At 34.8% G+C, this 16,781-nt stretch overlaps 1 protein-coding gene across 1 annotated transcript; it reads left to right on the top strand.

Annotated features, from left to right (window-relative positions):
* The first annotated feature begins 11,740 nt into the window (after positions 1-11,740).
* LOC18445080 (uncharacterized) lies at positions 11,741-12,208 on the top strand. The gene has a single exon (XM_006855226.4). It carries the CDS (start codon positions 11,741-11,743, stop codon positions 12,206-12,208), a length of 468 nt encoding a protein of 155 aa, XP_006855288.1.
* The last annotated feature ends 4,573 nt before the right edge of the window (positions 12,209-16,781 follow it).

The raw sequence follows: 16,781 nt of genomic DNA on the forward strand, positions 1-16,781 counted from the left end.
GCTCGATAAGTTTTTTTTACGTTGCATTGGGGTATTTCATGGTAAAATATTTTAGGGAAAATTACATACATATCTATTATATTTTACATTATTACGGATGTACCAAATAATTTTCGTTATTACATATATGTCCTTTTTTTACCTTTTATAACGTAAATTTTTTAAAAAGATAATTTTACCCTTTTTCGGATGTTGAACATCCAAAAATTACATACATGCCCTTTTTCGGATGTTAAACATCCGAAGATTACATACATACCTTTTTTTTTACTTTTTCGGATGTTGAACATCCGAAAACGTGCCAAAAGTTCATATTCCAAAAAATATGATATTTTCGGATGTTTAACATCCGAAAATGGTTTCGGATGTTGGACATCCGAAAATGGTTTTTCCATTTTCGGATGTTCAACATCCAAAAATGTGACTGCGAAATATGAAAAATGGGAATGTGAATGTTTAACTTTTGGGCTATTTTCGAATGTTGAACATCCGAAAAACCCTTTAATTCGGATGTTCAACACCCGAAAATAAGAATGTGAACGTTATACTTTCGGCCTATTTTCGGATGTTCAACATCCGAAAAAGGTTAAAGTCATCTTTTTTAAAAAATTGTGTTATAAATGGTAAAAAATGGACATACATGTAATAATGGAAGCTATTTAGTACATCCGTAATAATGCAAAGTATAACGGATATGTACGTAATTTTTCCAATATTTTATTTTAAAGAAAATATCTCTATATCCCTTATTTTTAGGTTTCGATAAACCCAAAGTTTCAAAAGATATCTTCTAACCCCTTGCCACTTTAAACCTATTTTTTAACTTAAACAAATGTGAGAAAGACATATTTCTAAACTAAATCATTTCTCTGTCTTCACTTATATACCCTAAATTTCTATCTTTCTCTCTCTTCCTCATCTCTCACTCTCTCTCTTCCTGTGTTTTTTTAAATACCCATTAACCTCTTACCTCCATGAAACCCTTATCTCTCTATAGAAGTTTGGGAGGATGGCTTTTAGAAAAGACATGTCTTTTTAAATTTGTTTGGCCTAAAAAAACATGTTTATATTAGCTTAGGGGTTAAAAGAAATAAAATCTATAATTTTTAAGCCTCAAGATATCTTTTAAAATATTGGGTCTATTGTGAAATGAAACATATGCATTTGAACAAACCAAACAGTGTGAAGCACGATTGGGTCCATTGTGAAATGAAACCTATGCATTTGAACAAACCAAACAGTGTGAAGCACGATTTATACGTATAAATATTTCTTACATATACTCTAATAAAAATACTTACATATGTAAATACTTTATGGAAAAACCTTTTACAAACTTGCTTTTCTCCACATTTGTTAACACGTTTAAAAAGCTGTGATGAATTTCATTTGTATGGTCATTAAATATAAGGGGAATTGTTCCTTGCGGGGTGGACTGCATGGCTATAATATGCGGTCCAAAGGTATAAAGCATTCGTTTTAAAGATGGATGTCTAAAATCAAGTGTAACTAACGGTCCAAATGTTTTTTAATATAATTATTATTTATAGTTTTCAAATATATTTATGATCTCCATTTTAAGGATTATATATCCCTTAAAAATTAGGATCAAATTATATTTAAAACATATATATATATATATATATATATATATATATATATATATATATATATATATATATATATATATATATTGATAGAATTCAAAATTTATTCATAAAATGACATATTACATCAACGAATCCTCATTATCAGTGATCGCTAATGAATCCAAAAAATCTTCTCTCTTAGCCAAAGAATCAGCCACACCCTTAGCCTCCCTATACACAGGTTCTAGAGATAAAGACAATAAAGACAAAAAATCGAAAATCTGCAACCTGATCAGTTAAAGTTTCCAAGGAAGCCGTTGTTCTTTCTTGCACATTTAACTTTAAGCGAATCCCCTTCAATAATAAAATCACCTCCAAAATTCCTGTCCACAATAAGTTTCAAACCATTCAAAACTCTAAGTAATTCAGCATGGTTAGCTGTTGTAATACCACAAGGTCCAGCATATGCAAGTAAAACATTCATTTGGCAATCTCATATTACTCCACCAAAACCAGCTAGACCTAGATTCCCTAAAGAGCTACCATCAAAATTCAACTTTAGGACTCCCTAATTTGGTCGCTTCCATTTAACACATGGTCTATTTATATACGCATCCAATTGAAAGAGATTCGAAAGATTAATTATAACATCAGTTTTAGAAATACCCCCCTCTTTAGTAACTGACAACCATTATCAAAGACTTAATTTGATGTTATTGATCACCCTTTCAAAGCTAGAAATGATCCCTTCAAAAGTTCTCATGTTCCTTTCCAACCACACTTCCTACATAATAGCTCCTTGTAAACCTTTCCAAATTTGTCCTCCAACTTTTGGTAGAGGCACATCCATTTGAACAGTAAAATCCAAAACATTTTGTGGTAGTAATACTTTATCACCATCAATTAAAAACACCACCACCAAATTTTGGACACACACGAGTAGTGAATAAACAAATGTGCCTCGTCTCTCCATCATCCTTACACATAAGCACATGTTCGTAATTATCTTCCATCTCTTAATGAGATTATCTACGGTGAGGACTTTATCTTGAGCTGCCAACCAAATAAAAACTTGCACTTTAAGAGGAACAGACCATCTCCAAATCTGCGAAATCTTAAGAAGACTCCATCTAACTTTATCAAAGAAAAGAAGTTTGTAGACAGATTTGACTGAGAACTGTCTATCATTATCTATTTCCCATACCAACTCATCCTCTTGATGCTGCCTAATATCCACCTGATAAAGATCTTGTAACAAATTGATAAACGGTTGATAAAGATAGCTATGGATCCTATCATAAGGGAAGGTGATATTCCAACTAACCTTATCACCTATCACTTCCACTACATCAACAACCATAGCATGGGGCGCACTTGAAGCCATTGAAGTAACCCTTATCCAGAATATTACAGATCATCTTACTAAAGCACTCCGCATATAGAGTAAAAAGAAAGGGCGATAGAGGGTCACCCTATCTAAGGCCCTTGGAAGCCTTGAAAAGACATTTTGGGCTACCATTAATTAGGATCGAAAAGTGAGCCATCGACAGGCACCCAAAAATTCAGCTTCTCCATTTAGAGCCAAAACCCATATTTTTAAGAATCTCCATCAGAGTACACCACTCTATCCTTTCATAAGCTTTCTTCATATCCAATTATCACTACACCCGGCTTCCAACTTAAACACTTAGAATGAATGTTTTTTTGTGCGGTGAGCACACAATCCGAAATCATTCTACTTTGGATAAAAGCCGACTGGGTTCAGCGACCAATAACAGGATGCTATCTTCAAATACTCAGCTAATATTTTGGCAATGATTTTATACAGACTAGTAAGGAGACTAATGAGCCTGATATCAAAAAGGGAAGAAATAACAGATCTCTTTGGGATTAAAACTATAAAAGTAGCATTGACACCTTTAAAGAGTTCCCCAGTCTCCATAAATTCTCTAACCATATCCAGCAAGTCCACTTTCACCACTGACCAAAATTTCTGATAGAAATATAAGGGAAAGCCATATGGTCCAGGGGACTTATCCCCTAGAAGTTTAAAAACAGCTCACTGTAATTCTTCCATCGAAACCCCAACTTAAAAGATTTCAACTAACTCAGCAGGGACTCTAGAAAAAACAAGACCCTCCATTTTAGGCTTAAAGGGAATTTTAGAAGAGAAAGCCTCTTGAAAATGAGAAATAATACTAGATTCCCATGCAGTAATATCCTCCACATCAATACCAGGAATCACTAAGGCCGATATAGAGTTCTGACTCCTTCAAGCATTAGTAATTGCATGAAAAAACTTAGTATTACAGTCTCCTTCTTTTAGTCATTTTACTCTCAACCTTTGCTTACAAAAAACTTCTTCCAAACGATAACAATCATCCAAAGATGACAGCAGCCGATTCCTATGAACCAGGTCACCCTAAAAAATGAGGCCCATATGTTGAACATCCTACTCCCATCTCTGAATAGCAGTAAGAGTCTGATCAATTTTGTTTTTCAAAGACGACAAATTCTCAACTTTCCATGTTAACAATTTATGCTTAACATTGAGGAATTTTTTATAGATCTGAAAGTCAATAGAACCAAAAGAGAATGAATTAGCCCAAGCGGATTTGATCAAATCAACAACACCAGGTTCCTCTATAACCAAATCAATTCCAACCTTAAAGGCTTCCTCCCACCAGAAATCAATTTGTATTCAACAACAAAGGAATGTTATCAGATGAAAGTCTAAGCAAAGCTTTTAACCGATGCCAATAGAAAAACTTCCATCCAATCGGGAGTCCAAGAAACGGTCTAGTTTAGACATAACTAGATTAGTCGTACTGTTATTGGACCAAGTATATATGGCCCCCACAATAGACAAATTTAGCAACTGAAACCGCTCAATAAAAGAGTTGAACAATCGCATCATAGAATTGATGGGAATATTCGAAGATGGGAATATTCGAAGATGTATCATCTTGCCAACAAATGAAATTAAAATCACCATCCAAACAGATAGGCAATTATGGGAAAGTAAAACATTACCGAAAGCATTGAGAAAGTCTTCGTTAAGAGCAGGTAATACAAGGCCATAGACATTCACAAGTCCCCAAGAAGTTTCTGCATCAGAACCCCGAAAAAACAAAGCCAAAAAACCTATCCTCTCTAATAACCTCAACACAGTGTAGAGCAAGAGGATCTCATAAGACCCAAAGACCCCCAGAAGCCCCTATTGAATCAACCCCTTCAAACTTAACTGCCCCAGGACCCCAACACTCTTTAACTAAAGCAAAGCAGGAGCAACAAACTTAGTTTCATGCAAAATAACAACTACCGGTCTAAACTTCTGAATTAAAGCTTTAAATCACTTATGCGTCTGGTATCCCCTAGACCTCTGACATTCCATGAGAGGATCAACATCAAGGGTGAGAGGTAGAACTAGGCCCCTCCTCAAAGGACCCAATATCGCCACCATCTTCAAATAGAACTTCAGCATCGAGACCATCACTCAAACTGGAGGAGTCGCTACTGACCTCCACCAATGCAACATCATGGAATCTGATATCCCCCTCCGGCTTAGGCTTTAGACCCTTAGGTGCGATCCGAGCAGACCATCTAACTAGGCGAGTCTCCTTAATGGGACCACTCTGCATCTTGAATTTTATAGGAGTCCTATCGACCGGCTTCTTTACTAGAACATCTTTTGCTGATTTTGCTTTCTTCAACTGCTCCTTTATAGTTTTGACCACCATAGCAAAAGGAACCTCATAGGAAAACCTAATAATTAACGGCCTAAAAATACATTACAAGATGCACTATTTTCAAAACTTGAAACCCATTTTTTCTCGTGTCCATACATCTTGATGTCGAGATGATCAATTTGATGATATTTGGGTACCAAAACAACCTCTTCTAGTGAAATTTTTGAGGTGGGCTCTAATTTGATTGCTTAGAACCTCGGCTTTATATAAACTTTTTCCATAAATAACATATACTATTTTATATATATATATATTACAAATATATTTATATATTAAATATAAATTAATTACTTTTGCTCCCTCAGTCAAAAAACCTACTTGAGAGGATTTTTCAGTTTGAAATTGGGAACCATCTAAGAATCACTGGATGATAACTTTCAAAATAAAAAATTAGAAATTTGAGTTTTCTAACCCTTAGATCTCACCATTTAAAGTGGTCTTATTCAATCTCGAGACATTATTAGTTTTAAGTACATAGAGGGTGCACTTAGTAAAAAAATTTATTAAAGTTAATCAATGGATTGAAGAGGTTAAAACGCCAAAATTTGGGGTCCTAAAATTAACGCTACGTGGGGTTTAACCCAAGGGAGCAAATGGACATTATACTTCTCCAGGAGTATAAATATATATTTGGCTTTTCTGTATGTAAGATATAAGTGAATGGTCAAATCATTTAAAAGTGTCGTAGGTAGTCCGATCAAGCGATTTATCAACAAAGTGATTACTTTTAATAAGCTCATTTCACTTTACTACCTTCTCATTTCAAATTTCAAAAAGAATTTTTTTGAATTTTATAACACACCTATGCTATCAGACTTCACATCAAATAGTTATAAATAATTGAATAGTTTCATTGTATACAATCCCTTTCTTAATTTAGCACATTCAAGTGGCTCAAAGCAAATAACATAAATGACGCCACTTGATTTTCTAGCATGTATTTTCACTAAAATCTTGGAAATTTCAACCAGGTCGGAGTAGTTTCATTGTTTGGCAATGCGTAAGTGATTGAGAAGGAACTACTCAACCGTGATTCACACTGAAAAAGTATCTAAACCAACTTAGCAAGGCAACATGCGATGTAGAGAACTTGCCTTAGGCTTTTATTTTTAGACAGATTCTTTGTTTTTTTTTCTTTTTTTCTTTTTTGGAAGATAATACTTATCTCTTTTCAAACCATCCACGCTTCTCTTTTATATTTAAAATCTGTTGTTTTAGACAATATTTGTCTATGCAATAAACTTTTAACCAAAAAGCCCTAACTTTTTTTGGGTGAATAGGGTCTTAACTTAGGTATAGCTTCAAACAAAACTCCTTACTTTTAATTAAAATATTTGAAAGATCCCTTATTGGTATAGCAGTGAAACAAACTTAAAAAATAATAATAATCTGAAATAACCTCAAAATAACTAAAAATTATCGAACTATTTGTTGTTCTTTTTAGAAGCCCTCTTAAGTTTTTCATCCTCAAAATATAAACGAGAATTAGTGGAAATATGTTACTTCAAAAGACGATACTCATAGCTACTTGTTGCGCTCTGATTATCATCAAGTTGCTTCAAAAATGCCTAGCACTCCACCTTAGAATGAAAAGTACCCTTATCATGCAACAAACATTGGGGAGTTCAAAACCTCAAAATTAAGGGAAATATGTTTTGACAAAGTAAGTCATTCTCCATGACCCTAGCAAATATATTGTACTACAATGTTTTGACAATATACACAAGTAGTGATAAAATATGATAAACTTTCCTACCATAAGCCACTTTGTTATCATAAGTATGAGACCCAAGCTCCGGCTTTGAAACTTTCCTTTCTCTATCAACTATGGGTTCTTAACATAACTATATGGAAAAGTACATAAAGAGACCATTTACTTTTTGTACAAAGAGATCACAATCACTTTTGTTCATTGAATTTCAAATAAAGTGGTTGTGAATGTACAATTGACTAGACTCAAAGTTCAAAAACATTATCTCAAACTTTATGATACATCTTAAGACATCTAATTTAACATCAATTGACTAGGAGTAATTGTGACCTCCTTGTAAAAATGATAAACAGTCTCATAGTACATAATTCCTAACTATATATATACATGTTTGCCCTTTTTGTTGACCCGAGTTAAGAGTAGAGATGCCATTGTCCTCCTAAAAACTCTTATAATGTTAAACTTTGATCTTAATAAATGTTTTACCAGTAAATTTTGTTTCGATAAATGGAAAATAGCTATGATTTTGTGAACTATGGGAAACCATAGTTCATTGAACTGATATGAAAATACTATGATCCAATAAACTATGGAATGCTATTGTTCAGTGAGTCGTTGTTACTCAGTAAACAGATTCGTTGATAATGAGAAACAGAACCAGCAAGACATGACATGATTATGGTTTTCCTATAGTCCATGGGATTATGGTACGCTTCCGATTTCATAAGCAATAACGAAGTTATTAAATTGGGAGAGTATTTAGATGAATGGGAAGTTATTTGTAACACACAGCCCAAAAATGGTAAAAGAACTAGTTTCACAGCCAGAAATTCTGCAAATCCATCACCTCCACCTTGAAGAATTGATTTCAAGTCCTAAACTGAGGATCATCCATTTTTAATCTTCATAGATCTGCTGGATCTACAGTAGTTTTAGAGCTCCAAACTTTACAGTTTAGTGTGGAAATTAAGGGAAATCTATCAAAATACTCACAGGAGATAGACTATTCAACTCCCAACTCAATATCATAATCCTTTTTTAATGGGTATTTTCAAATTCAATATAATCATACGGATAAAGTGTTAAATTATTATTCTAGGTAATTTCATAAATTTCCCAGAAATTAATTTACAGGGCAAATACTTTGTTTTATAGTGCCTGATAAATTTCCGAGTGGGGTTTTGAGGTACATCTGTATACAGCCATTGCCTTATTAAATCCTCACACTTGGATGAATGGTGAATCCTGACCATCCAATTTAAATGAATAGTTGCTAATCCACTAGATCATCCCAGCACTCGGTAGGGACTATCCAAGATATTATGCAAACAAAACTCAACGTCCATGTGCCCGATGCATTGCATTGGAATGGACGGTAACAGATGCAACAAATCCATTCCCATGCAACAAAACTTGTATATATGATACACCCTCTTTGAGTGTTAATTAGAGGAATTCATTTAAAAGTTGGAAATTTTTATTTTACATTGTTAAAATTTGGATTATTGTTCATTCAAGGAGTTATTGCTTTATTTGGTTCCCAACCAAAACAAACAGATATCCGACAGCCCCATCCTTTGGTTAAGACATGTCTCTACTAAAATAATAAATAACAAACTTATCTTTCATCAAAGTTCGATTCCCGCCGGAAATAACTTTTTTAGCACAGAAAAACTCTCAAATTGATCATCACCACTTTATGATGATAGATTTGAAGAAAGAAAAAGAGCTTCGGTCTCTTGAATTACTGTCTTATAACACATTGTTTGAACTGTCTAATATAGAATGTTCACAAATTTGTTAAATCTACACTATTTTTTAAACTTTAAATCTCACAATCTGAGACTACTATAGATACTGCCACGTTGAAACTACACCTTCCAGCAAAAATTTGAGGTGACGGCATGTCATATCATATGATAAATCTGGTCTAATCACACCCACTAATATATCCTAATTTTGCTCTAGCAATGGGCCACTAAGCATAATAAAACATCCATACAAGCAAATGTATGATTAATGGCTCATTTTTCAGAATTAATTTGTATTTGTTTCCCCTAAGACATGCTAGTACAATAACGTCTAGATCACCTCACCGTCATGGAAATTAGTCCCATACACATGTGGTGTACCACAGCATGCTATCCTAGTTACACATCAAGATGCATTAGTTATGGTCTGATTTGGCAAAGATTCGACAGATTCACCAAAATGCCACCATCCCTGCCATCCATTCTAGAGGACAGAAGGTGTGATAGCCTCCAACGGATCGACAATGGATCATACATGGGAATGGAGTTAAGGTTGTGGTGGTAGCACCATCTGAGCTTTAGCCATCGGTTTATATTTCCATTCCCTCTATCACATTAAAAATGACTAACTATCTCTAAAAATGGATAGGGGCATTTATTCCCCATTGACCTATCAAAACAATTACCCAAAAAAAAAATGCATTATTTGTTTAAGAAAAGAGAAGTATACTGCATACCATATCGAACACCATAGAGTTATCCACCTTGTATTCCCAATGCCAAACCATAGAAGATAAATGTGCTTCAATTACCAGACAACCATCAAGAACCAAAATCCATCTCCACCGTACATCCTTAGAAAACACATCCCCCTGGTTGATCGTATACCACAGGGACACATACCAATTCTTTGCTTTCCAATCCAAATTTTCATCACTATTATCGAGATTAAGATAAATTCAAATGCAATAAGAAACAACATCATTATCTAAGGTTCTGTTTGGAGGCTGTTAAATCTAATCATGAATGGACTATATCTTATTTAAAAATTAATATATTAACTTAGGCCCTTGGTACAAATAGAACACTAGATCTCGGGTCTTAGCAACTAGCCACCCTAAACGTCCAAGCCTAGAGGTCACTCATCTGTTAATGGTTTTGTATATATGTTGTATTATATCTAACATTATTTAAATTATTTTTATCTAAAAATATATGATTTTCAACAAATTACTTTGAATAAAGAAAAATATATTTTGAAAAGACAAACTTATATATAAAATTGCATATAAATTTATCTCATAAAAAATTTATGAATTAGACAGTCAAACAACAAAAAATTCACTAAGACTCCAAACAATAAATACTTTATTATTGATCTTAATTGTATTAAAACGATAATCACTACATTCAAACAAGCCCTACATGTCTTTATATACTGAACTCCTTTCGTTAAAGTCCCATCACTCCTTTTTATTGAGAAGTTCCTATCACTCAATTTTAAATTTTTAATTAAAAAGCCTCCAACTTCATATATATATATAAATCTTGATGCAAGTAGGTGTTCCATCTAAAAACAATAGAAACTAACAATCCAAATGGCTTTTTACTAGAATTATTATTTATAGTTTTTAAAATTTATTTATTTGTTTATAATCATGATGTCCATGTTAGAGATTATGTGTCCTTAAAAATTAAGTTTTAAAATCCATCTCAAAAATAGATTTATTAAGCAGCCCGCAGAACTACATATGCGGGCTTAGCCGCATAGAAACCGGGTCCTATATATAATATATTATCTTATGGTGCAGTAGCTTAAATGGCATTCCCCAATTTGGAGTGCATGTCCACGACAAAGCAACGGCTGCGAGTGCGAAGCGCACACGGTGGGTGGCCGACACACACGGACACACATCCGCGTCCCAAAAATGAAACTCTCTCTTTTTCTCTCTCCTCTTCCCATTGAAAGCAGAATTGTTTGACCCCTTTCATGCGCCAGCTGTGACACGTGCCCTTTTAAAAAGTTTTTTATGCTCCCGCTGCGGAGCATATACTGTCTATTTACTCCTTCGGGTGCAATTCAATCTAGGGGCATCTCTGGTAAAACCTCCAGTTTTAGCAAACACATCTTAGAAGTAATTTTAGGATCCCAAGTCTTGAAGATGTAATATCGTCTCCCTATAGATTAAGGTGACTAAGGTAAAAAAGGAACAAATCAGAATTATACTCCCCCAGTTAGAAAAACAATATCCTAAGCTTGAATAGAGATTGTTTAATTTCTTAAGAGTAAGATCTAAATGTTATGAAACTTAAAATTCTCATTTAAAAATGATTATTTAGCTACCTTTAGATAGTTTTGCTAAAAGATATTCTACTCCCTTGAAAGTATATTGTCCATTTACTCCATTCCATTGTGTTAAATGAGATTAGTTTTAGGACCCTAAATAGAAACCATCTAATTTTTGGAGAGTGAAATCTAATTGTTAGAAAAAATCAAATTCTAATTTTCTTTCGAAAATAATGATACTAATTTCAAATTGAAAAAATTATCCCAAATAAGTCATTTGTCCAATAGAAAATCCGGTTAAATAGGTTGTTTTCCCGGAGGGAGTAGATGGTGAGTATGCTCCCGCGGAAGCATAATACACTCACTCTAAGTGCACAACACCATCATCAGTCCTCTCTTTCTCCACTTCACAGTTTTCACAAACTCTCTCTCCTCTTCCGTCTCGAAGTGGAATTCTTTTCTCTGTCTCCTTCCCAGAAAGCTAAAAACCCATGAATATTCCAATTCAAAACCCTATATAAGACGCCTCCACTCGCCCAATTTCCTCCGAGAAAAAACCAGAACCCTGGTTCTTCAATTATTAGCGACTGAGCTAAAGAAAGCCCTATTTTGCTTTATCCTAAAAAAATTTGGAAACCTTGGTTTTTTGAGTTATGGGAAATTGCACCTCTCACTACTCTCCCTCACGAAAAACCCCTCCAACAATCATCGATTTAGGGGGAAATACCAGCCGAGTGCTCGAACACACGAAAATCGCAGAAATCATGCTTGAAAATCCGGGCCATTTAGTTTCTCCGGTGGCCGGAATATTACGAACGCGCCGGATATCGGCCTTGAAAGCAGATGAAGAGCTTGCTTCCGGTGAGGTTTACTTTATTTTCCCGGCAAATAGGCTCAATTCTAGGGTTTCAGATGAAGAGATGGCATTTTTAGATGGGAAAAAGAGGGAAAAGAGTTCCCGGAAAGTTTTCCCGACGTCTGGAGAAATGGCCGAGAAACCAGTGGCGTTGCCGAAGTTTACAGTGGAAGAAGCCGGAGATTGTGATACCGGTTTTGCGGGTCACCGGCTAGCAGTTTACAGGAACTGGATGCCGGTTCTCGAGACGATATCCGAAGCTTAAATACTACGTAAAAGCCCCTGTAATTCTGTAAATGACTAGCACGTCCTCATAACATTTTCCAAAGGGAAAACCTGACGAGTTGGCACTCATGGCGTGAAGAGCCGTCCACAAAAGCCAAAATGGCATACCACACACGCCTGGTGCAGGTGTAATTCTTTGATTTTTCATGGTTTCTCCAAAGATAGAAGCTTTTGTAACCTGATCCTATTTCAAGGTTTCACCGTGCTAATTGCTGTGTAATTGGAATGCAGTTTGCATGTTTCATTATTATCATTCAAGCTTTATCCCAAATTTTTAGAATTCAATTCGTAAGTTTTATTTTGTGCAATTTGTTGTGTTTCTTTCTTTGAACCTAATTTGTTAAGTAAGGCCTCTTAAACGGCCATTTATTAATAAATAAATAAAACGGGCTATCATCTTTATTTTACAAAAGTGAGGGACCCTCAAAAGCTCAATGGTAAAGGTCATTCTCACAATGGAAAGCTCTCCAATTGATCATCTCAATTTCAAAGTGTTGAATGTCAAAAATAGATAAATTTAAGTCTTAAAAATAGTGCATCTTATAACACATTATCTGGACTCTTTAATTTTCAATATTTTTGGGTGTGTAGATTTGATTGATTGCACTATTTTTGAAGCTTTGAAGTTCATAATTAGGGGTGAAAACAAATTTTCAAGTCATTATAAAGCCTTCTGGCAATGAAACTGCATCTTGTGACCAGGTTTGAAGGTCCACTTTATTTTGATTGTTTAAGGTAGGCACCTTATATAAACCACACCCTTTAACAAGCAAGTCTCTTGTAATTCGATTACTTGTCTCCCCCCCCCCGCAGTTCCCTAGAGCAAAAGGATTGTGAAATTAGGGGCAGTCTTGTTACATGGACACTAACACTGACACGAGTGTCGGTGTCCAACGTGTGTTTAGCTGGTCTAGTTTTCTTTTAAGAATGTCTGAAGCCACAAGACGTATCTTAAAGGAAAATGGTTTGATAGGGCTGCAACTTTATTAAAATAAGTAAAGCCTCATCTCATAACTCATTGAGAATTGCAATTCAAGCATTGAAAAATCTTTACATCAATCATCTCGGCTTGAACGTAATGTTTGTGAAAGAAAAAAAAAAGGATTTAATGCTCTAAAAATAAATAGTGTATATTACAACAAATTATCTAGGCCATCCACTTGGGCTTAAAAATAAGTGTTTATAGATCCTCAAGATTTGTAGCATTTTTTGAGTTTCAAATTTTATTTTTGGTGTTGGACATTGATTTTGGAGCCATCATGGAGATTTCCACAAATAGTGTCGAAAGGTATTGCTTAAGTACTGAAAATCTTTGTTATAGCTAAAAATTTGTTTTCATCTTTATTTATAAAATTTAAAGCTTGAAAAATATTGTAGATTGAGCACATATGTAAACTCTTGAAAATCTTGAAAATTGACAATCCAGATGATGCATTACAAGATGCACTATTTACAAGACTTTAAATCTATTTTTTCTCGTGTCCATACATCTTGAAGTTGAGATGGCCCATTTGAAGATTTTTTAGCATAGAAAGAACTCTTCTAGTGAATTTTTGATGTGCGCCTTAATTTGATTGTTTAGAGCTTCGCTCTTGTATAAACTTTTTCCCTTAAATAAATAGGTTACCCCAATCATGCAACTAATGCAAAACAAAGAGGGACAGTCGTGATCATTTGTTTGCCTCATGTAACTTCATCTATTCATGATCTCATGTAACTTCACCTATTCATGATCATTTGTTCACCTCGTAAGACTTCATCTACTTCCAATGGCAAACAACGTTGCAAAAGTCTAACACAATTACCATATAGTTGCAAGCAATACCCAAAGCCTAATACTAAACTGATCCAAAAGAAATTCCCAAACAAGTTTCTTGATACATTATAGAAGGTCCCCCACTGTAATATAAATAACTTGGGAAGAAAGGAAGTATACAACTAAATCGAATCATAATCAATCCATTAAACCACTTCTTAATAGAGAATTACATGGAAAATCCAAAATTGGATACGTGGCTCCCGCAAACCTTCTCCCAGTAACGATAGCAGGCTTCTTAGTTATAAGAGATGGAATTGCTAATTTATTCAAGTTTTCACTGTGCAACTTGCTAAGTAAAAGGAAAGCAATTCGCGTTACGGTTAATGCAATTTTTACTGTTAAAAAAAATGGAGTTGATGCAATATGTATCTTTCTTTGAATTAATTTATCCCTGGTCTTTGCCGGTCCATCATAAGAACCTGCTTGGATATAACATATAGGATAGATATAGCTTCGTCTGCTCCACTACTCGAGGGTATCAGCCCTTTATGTAATGCACGAAAGATAATGATGATAGGCCCAGCAATGGGCCGGGCAATCTGGCCCTAAAAAACTAGGGGCTGGGCCACAAGATGTGCCCCAAAGGCCGGGCCACCACAGCTGTAGGGCAAAGCAAGGGCCACTAGAGTGCCACCCTACCCCGGCCTTGACCAATGCCTTTGGATCGGGCCAGGCTTGGGCCAACACATAAGGATTAGGGCCATGCCAGGGCTGAGGCGGGCATGGCCCATGGCCCATGGCCCAGCCTGTCGACAGCCCCAAGTAAGGACACTTGTACCCTTCTTGCGGATGGGAGTCCACCCACACAAATAACAGTCCCCAAAGCAAGAGGACGTAGGGGTGACTTCCAAGGTCTCGTGTGGACATGTTAATAAGCTTAAATGGGCATTCACGAAAGGTTACGCTCTTAAATGGCCATAATGACTTGTAATAATATCCAAGATCAGTCATTTAGTATCTTACATGGTGTTAAAAAAAACGGATTAGTGACCTGGATTGCCCCATCCAAACAATCGGTCCATATCAACAGTTTAGATCAGCAATCCGGCCAAGTGACTTGGCCAATAAACTCTGAAAAAAGAGAGTAGAGAATAAGAAAAAAAAAGAAGAAGGTAGAGCCAGATCAGCCGATTCTTTGATAGAACCAAACTAGTTTTATCAGAGAACTAATTGATTCCTAGTGGAAATAGTCAAATTCTTGATATATGGTGGGAATCAGACCTATGCCACTGATTCTTGATCCAGATGGGATGATTCTGATTACGATTGACCTTTTTAAAAAACCCCAATATTATCCTATTATTTATTTATTTCCAAATAGCCTGTCAAAATACACATTATCATCAATTAGAATAGCCGAAAAAAAGCAAAATGTTAAAAACAATAAATTATATAAGGTATCAACCTTATTCTATAAAAGTAAGGTGCACCTAAATAGACTGTTTTCACTTTGCAAAGCCCTCCAATTGATTATCTTGACCTCGAGATGTACAGATACAAAAAAATTGTTATTTCAAGTCTTGAAACGGGGAGTAGATTTACCTTCTTTTTTTAGTTTCAAGTGATGTAAGTTTATTGTAATTTTCTTTCGTTTCCTTCATTAATAGAGATGATAACATTTGTTCCAAAAAAAACAAAAAAAGTCTTAAAAATGGTACACTTTGTCTTCAATTTCAAAATTTTCAAGTGTTTATAAATTTACATGATCTGCACCATTTTCAAAATAGTAAATTTAGAGACAAAAACAATCTTTTAGAGTATCACAAAGTTTTTTGGCACAAAAACTACATCTTTTGGCATCAAATAGAGACGAGCCTTACTTAGAATAGTTGAAAAAGAGTGAAATGTTAAAGGAAAAATAAATTGGAGTAATGATACTATGAGATCCTCTCACACCGATGTGAGTAGGACCCCAAAAGATCACCATTAAATTTTGACACAGATCTCTAGAAAAGTTTATCACATGAATGTGGGACTTGGGTGAATGGGTTTTCTAGAGATTTGTATCAAAATTTAGTGGTGATCCTTTGGGGTCCTACTTACATGGGTGTAGGAGGGTCTCATAGTGCCATTACTCAAAAAATTATATAAGGTATCAGCCTTATTCTATAGAAATAAGGTGCACCTCAAAAACCCACCTAAATAGATTGTTCGGACATTGCAAAACCCTCCAATTTATGATCTTGACCTCGAGATGTACAATTATGAAAAAAAATTGATTTCAAGTCTTGAAAATAGCACATCTTGCAGCGTATTTTCTTGACCGTCAATTTTCAAGATTTTCAAGTATGTATAAATCTACTATGTGCACATTTTCACAATATTAAATTTCATAATTAGCGAAATCTTTTAAACTATCACAAGGTTTTTTGGCCCCAAAACTGCATCTTTGGGCATAAATTAGAGACAAGCCTTACTTGGATTGTTTAAGATTTGCCACCTTATACAAACCACATCCAGTGTTAAGTAGTCTCTTAAATATTAATCCATTCCCTTAAATAAGTTTCCCTTGTTTTTCCGTGACCATCTATTGACGGCATTTTGCCCATAAACGAGGTTGCATTCATGAAAACTGCGCCTTAAATTTTATTTATTAAAGGACTTGTAACAAGTGATTAACATGTTATTTTTCATACAAGGCAATTGCTTAAGTTTTCTCCAAGTTTTTGTCTAAGAACTTAGAAGAAGTCTTTAACATATTCCTGTTCATATAAAATAATCCTCTTGAAATTAA

The sequence above is a fragment of the Amborella trichopoda genome, chromosome 2 (genome assembly GCF_054954075.1).
Source record: "Amborella trichopoda isolate Santa Cruz 75 chromosome 2, AtrichopodaSantaCruz75HAP2 v2.0, whole genome shotgun sequence".
Taxonomy (NCBI): domain Eukaryota; kingdom Viridiplantae; phylum Streptophyta; class Magnoliopsida; order Amborellales; family Amborellaceae; genus Amborella; species Amborella trichopoda.

Bases quoted from the DNA above. Each gene is read 5' to 3' on its own strand.
- LOC18445080 (XM_006855226.4), top strand. From the start codon at position 11,741: ATGGGAAATTGCACCTCTCACTACTCTCCCTCACGAAAAACCCCTCCA.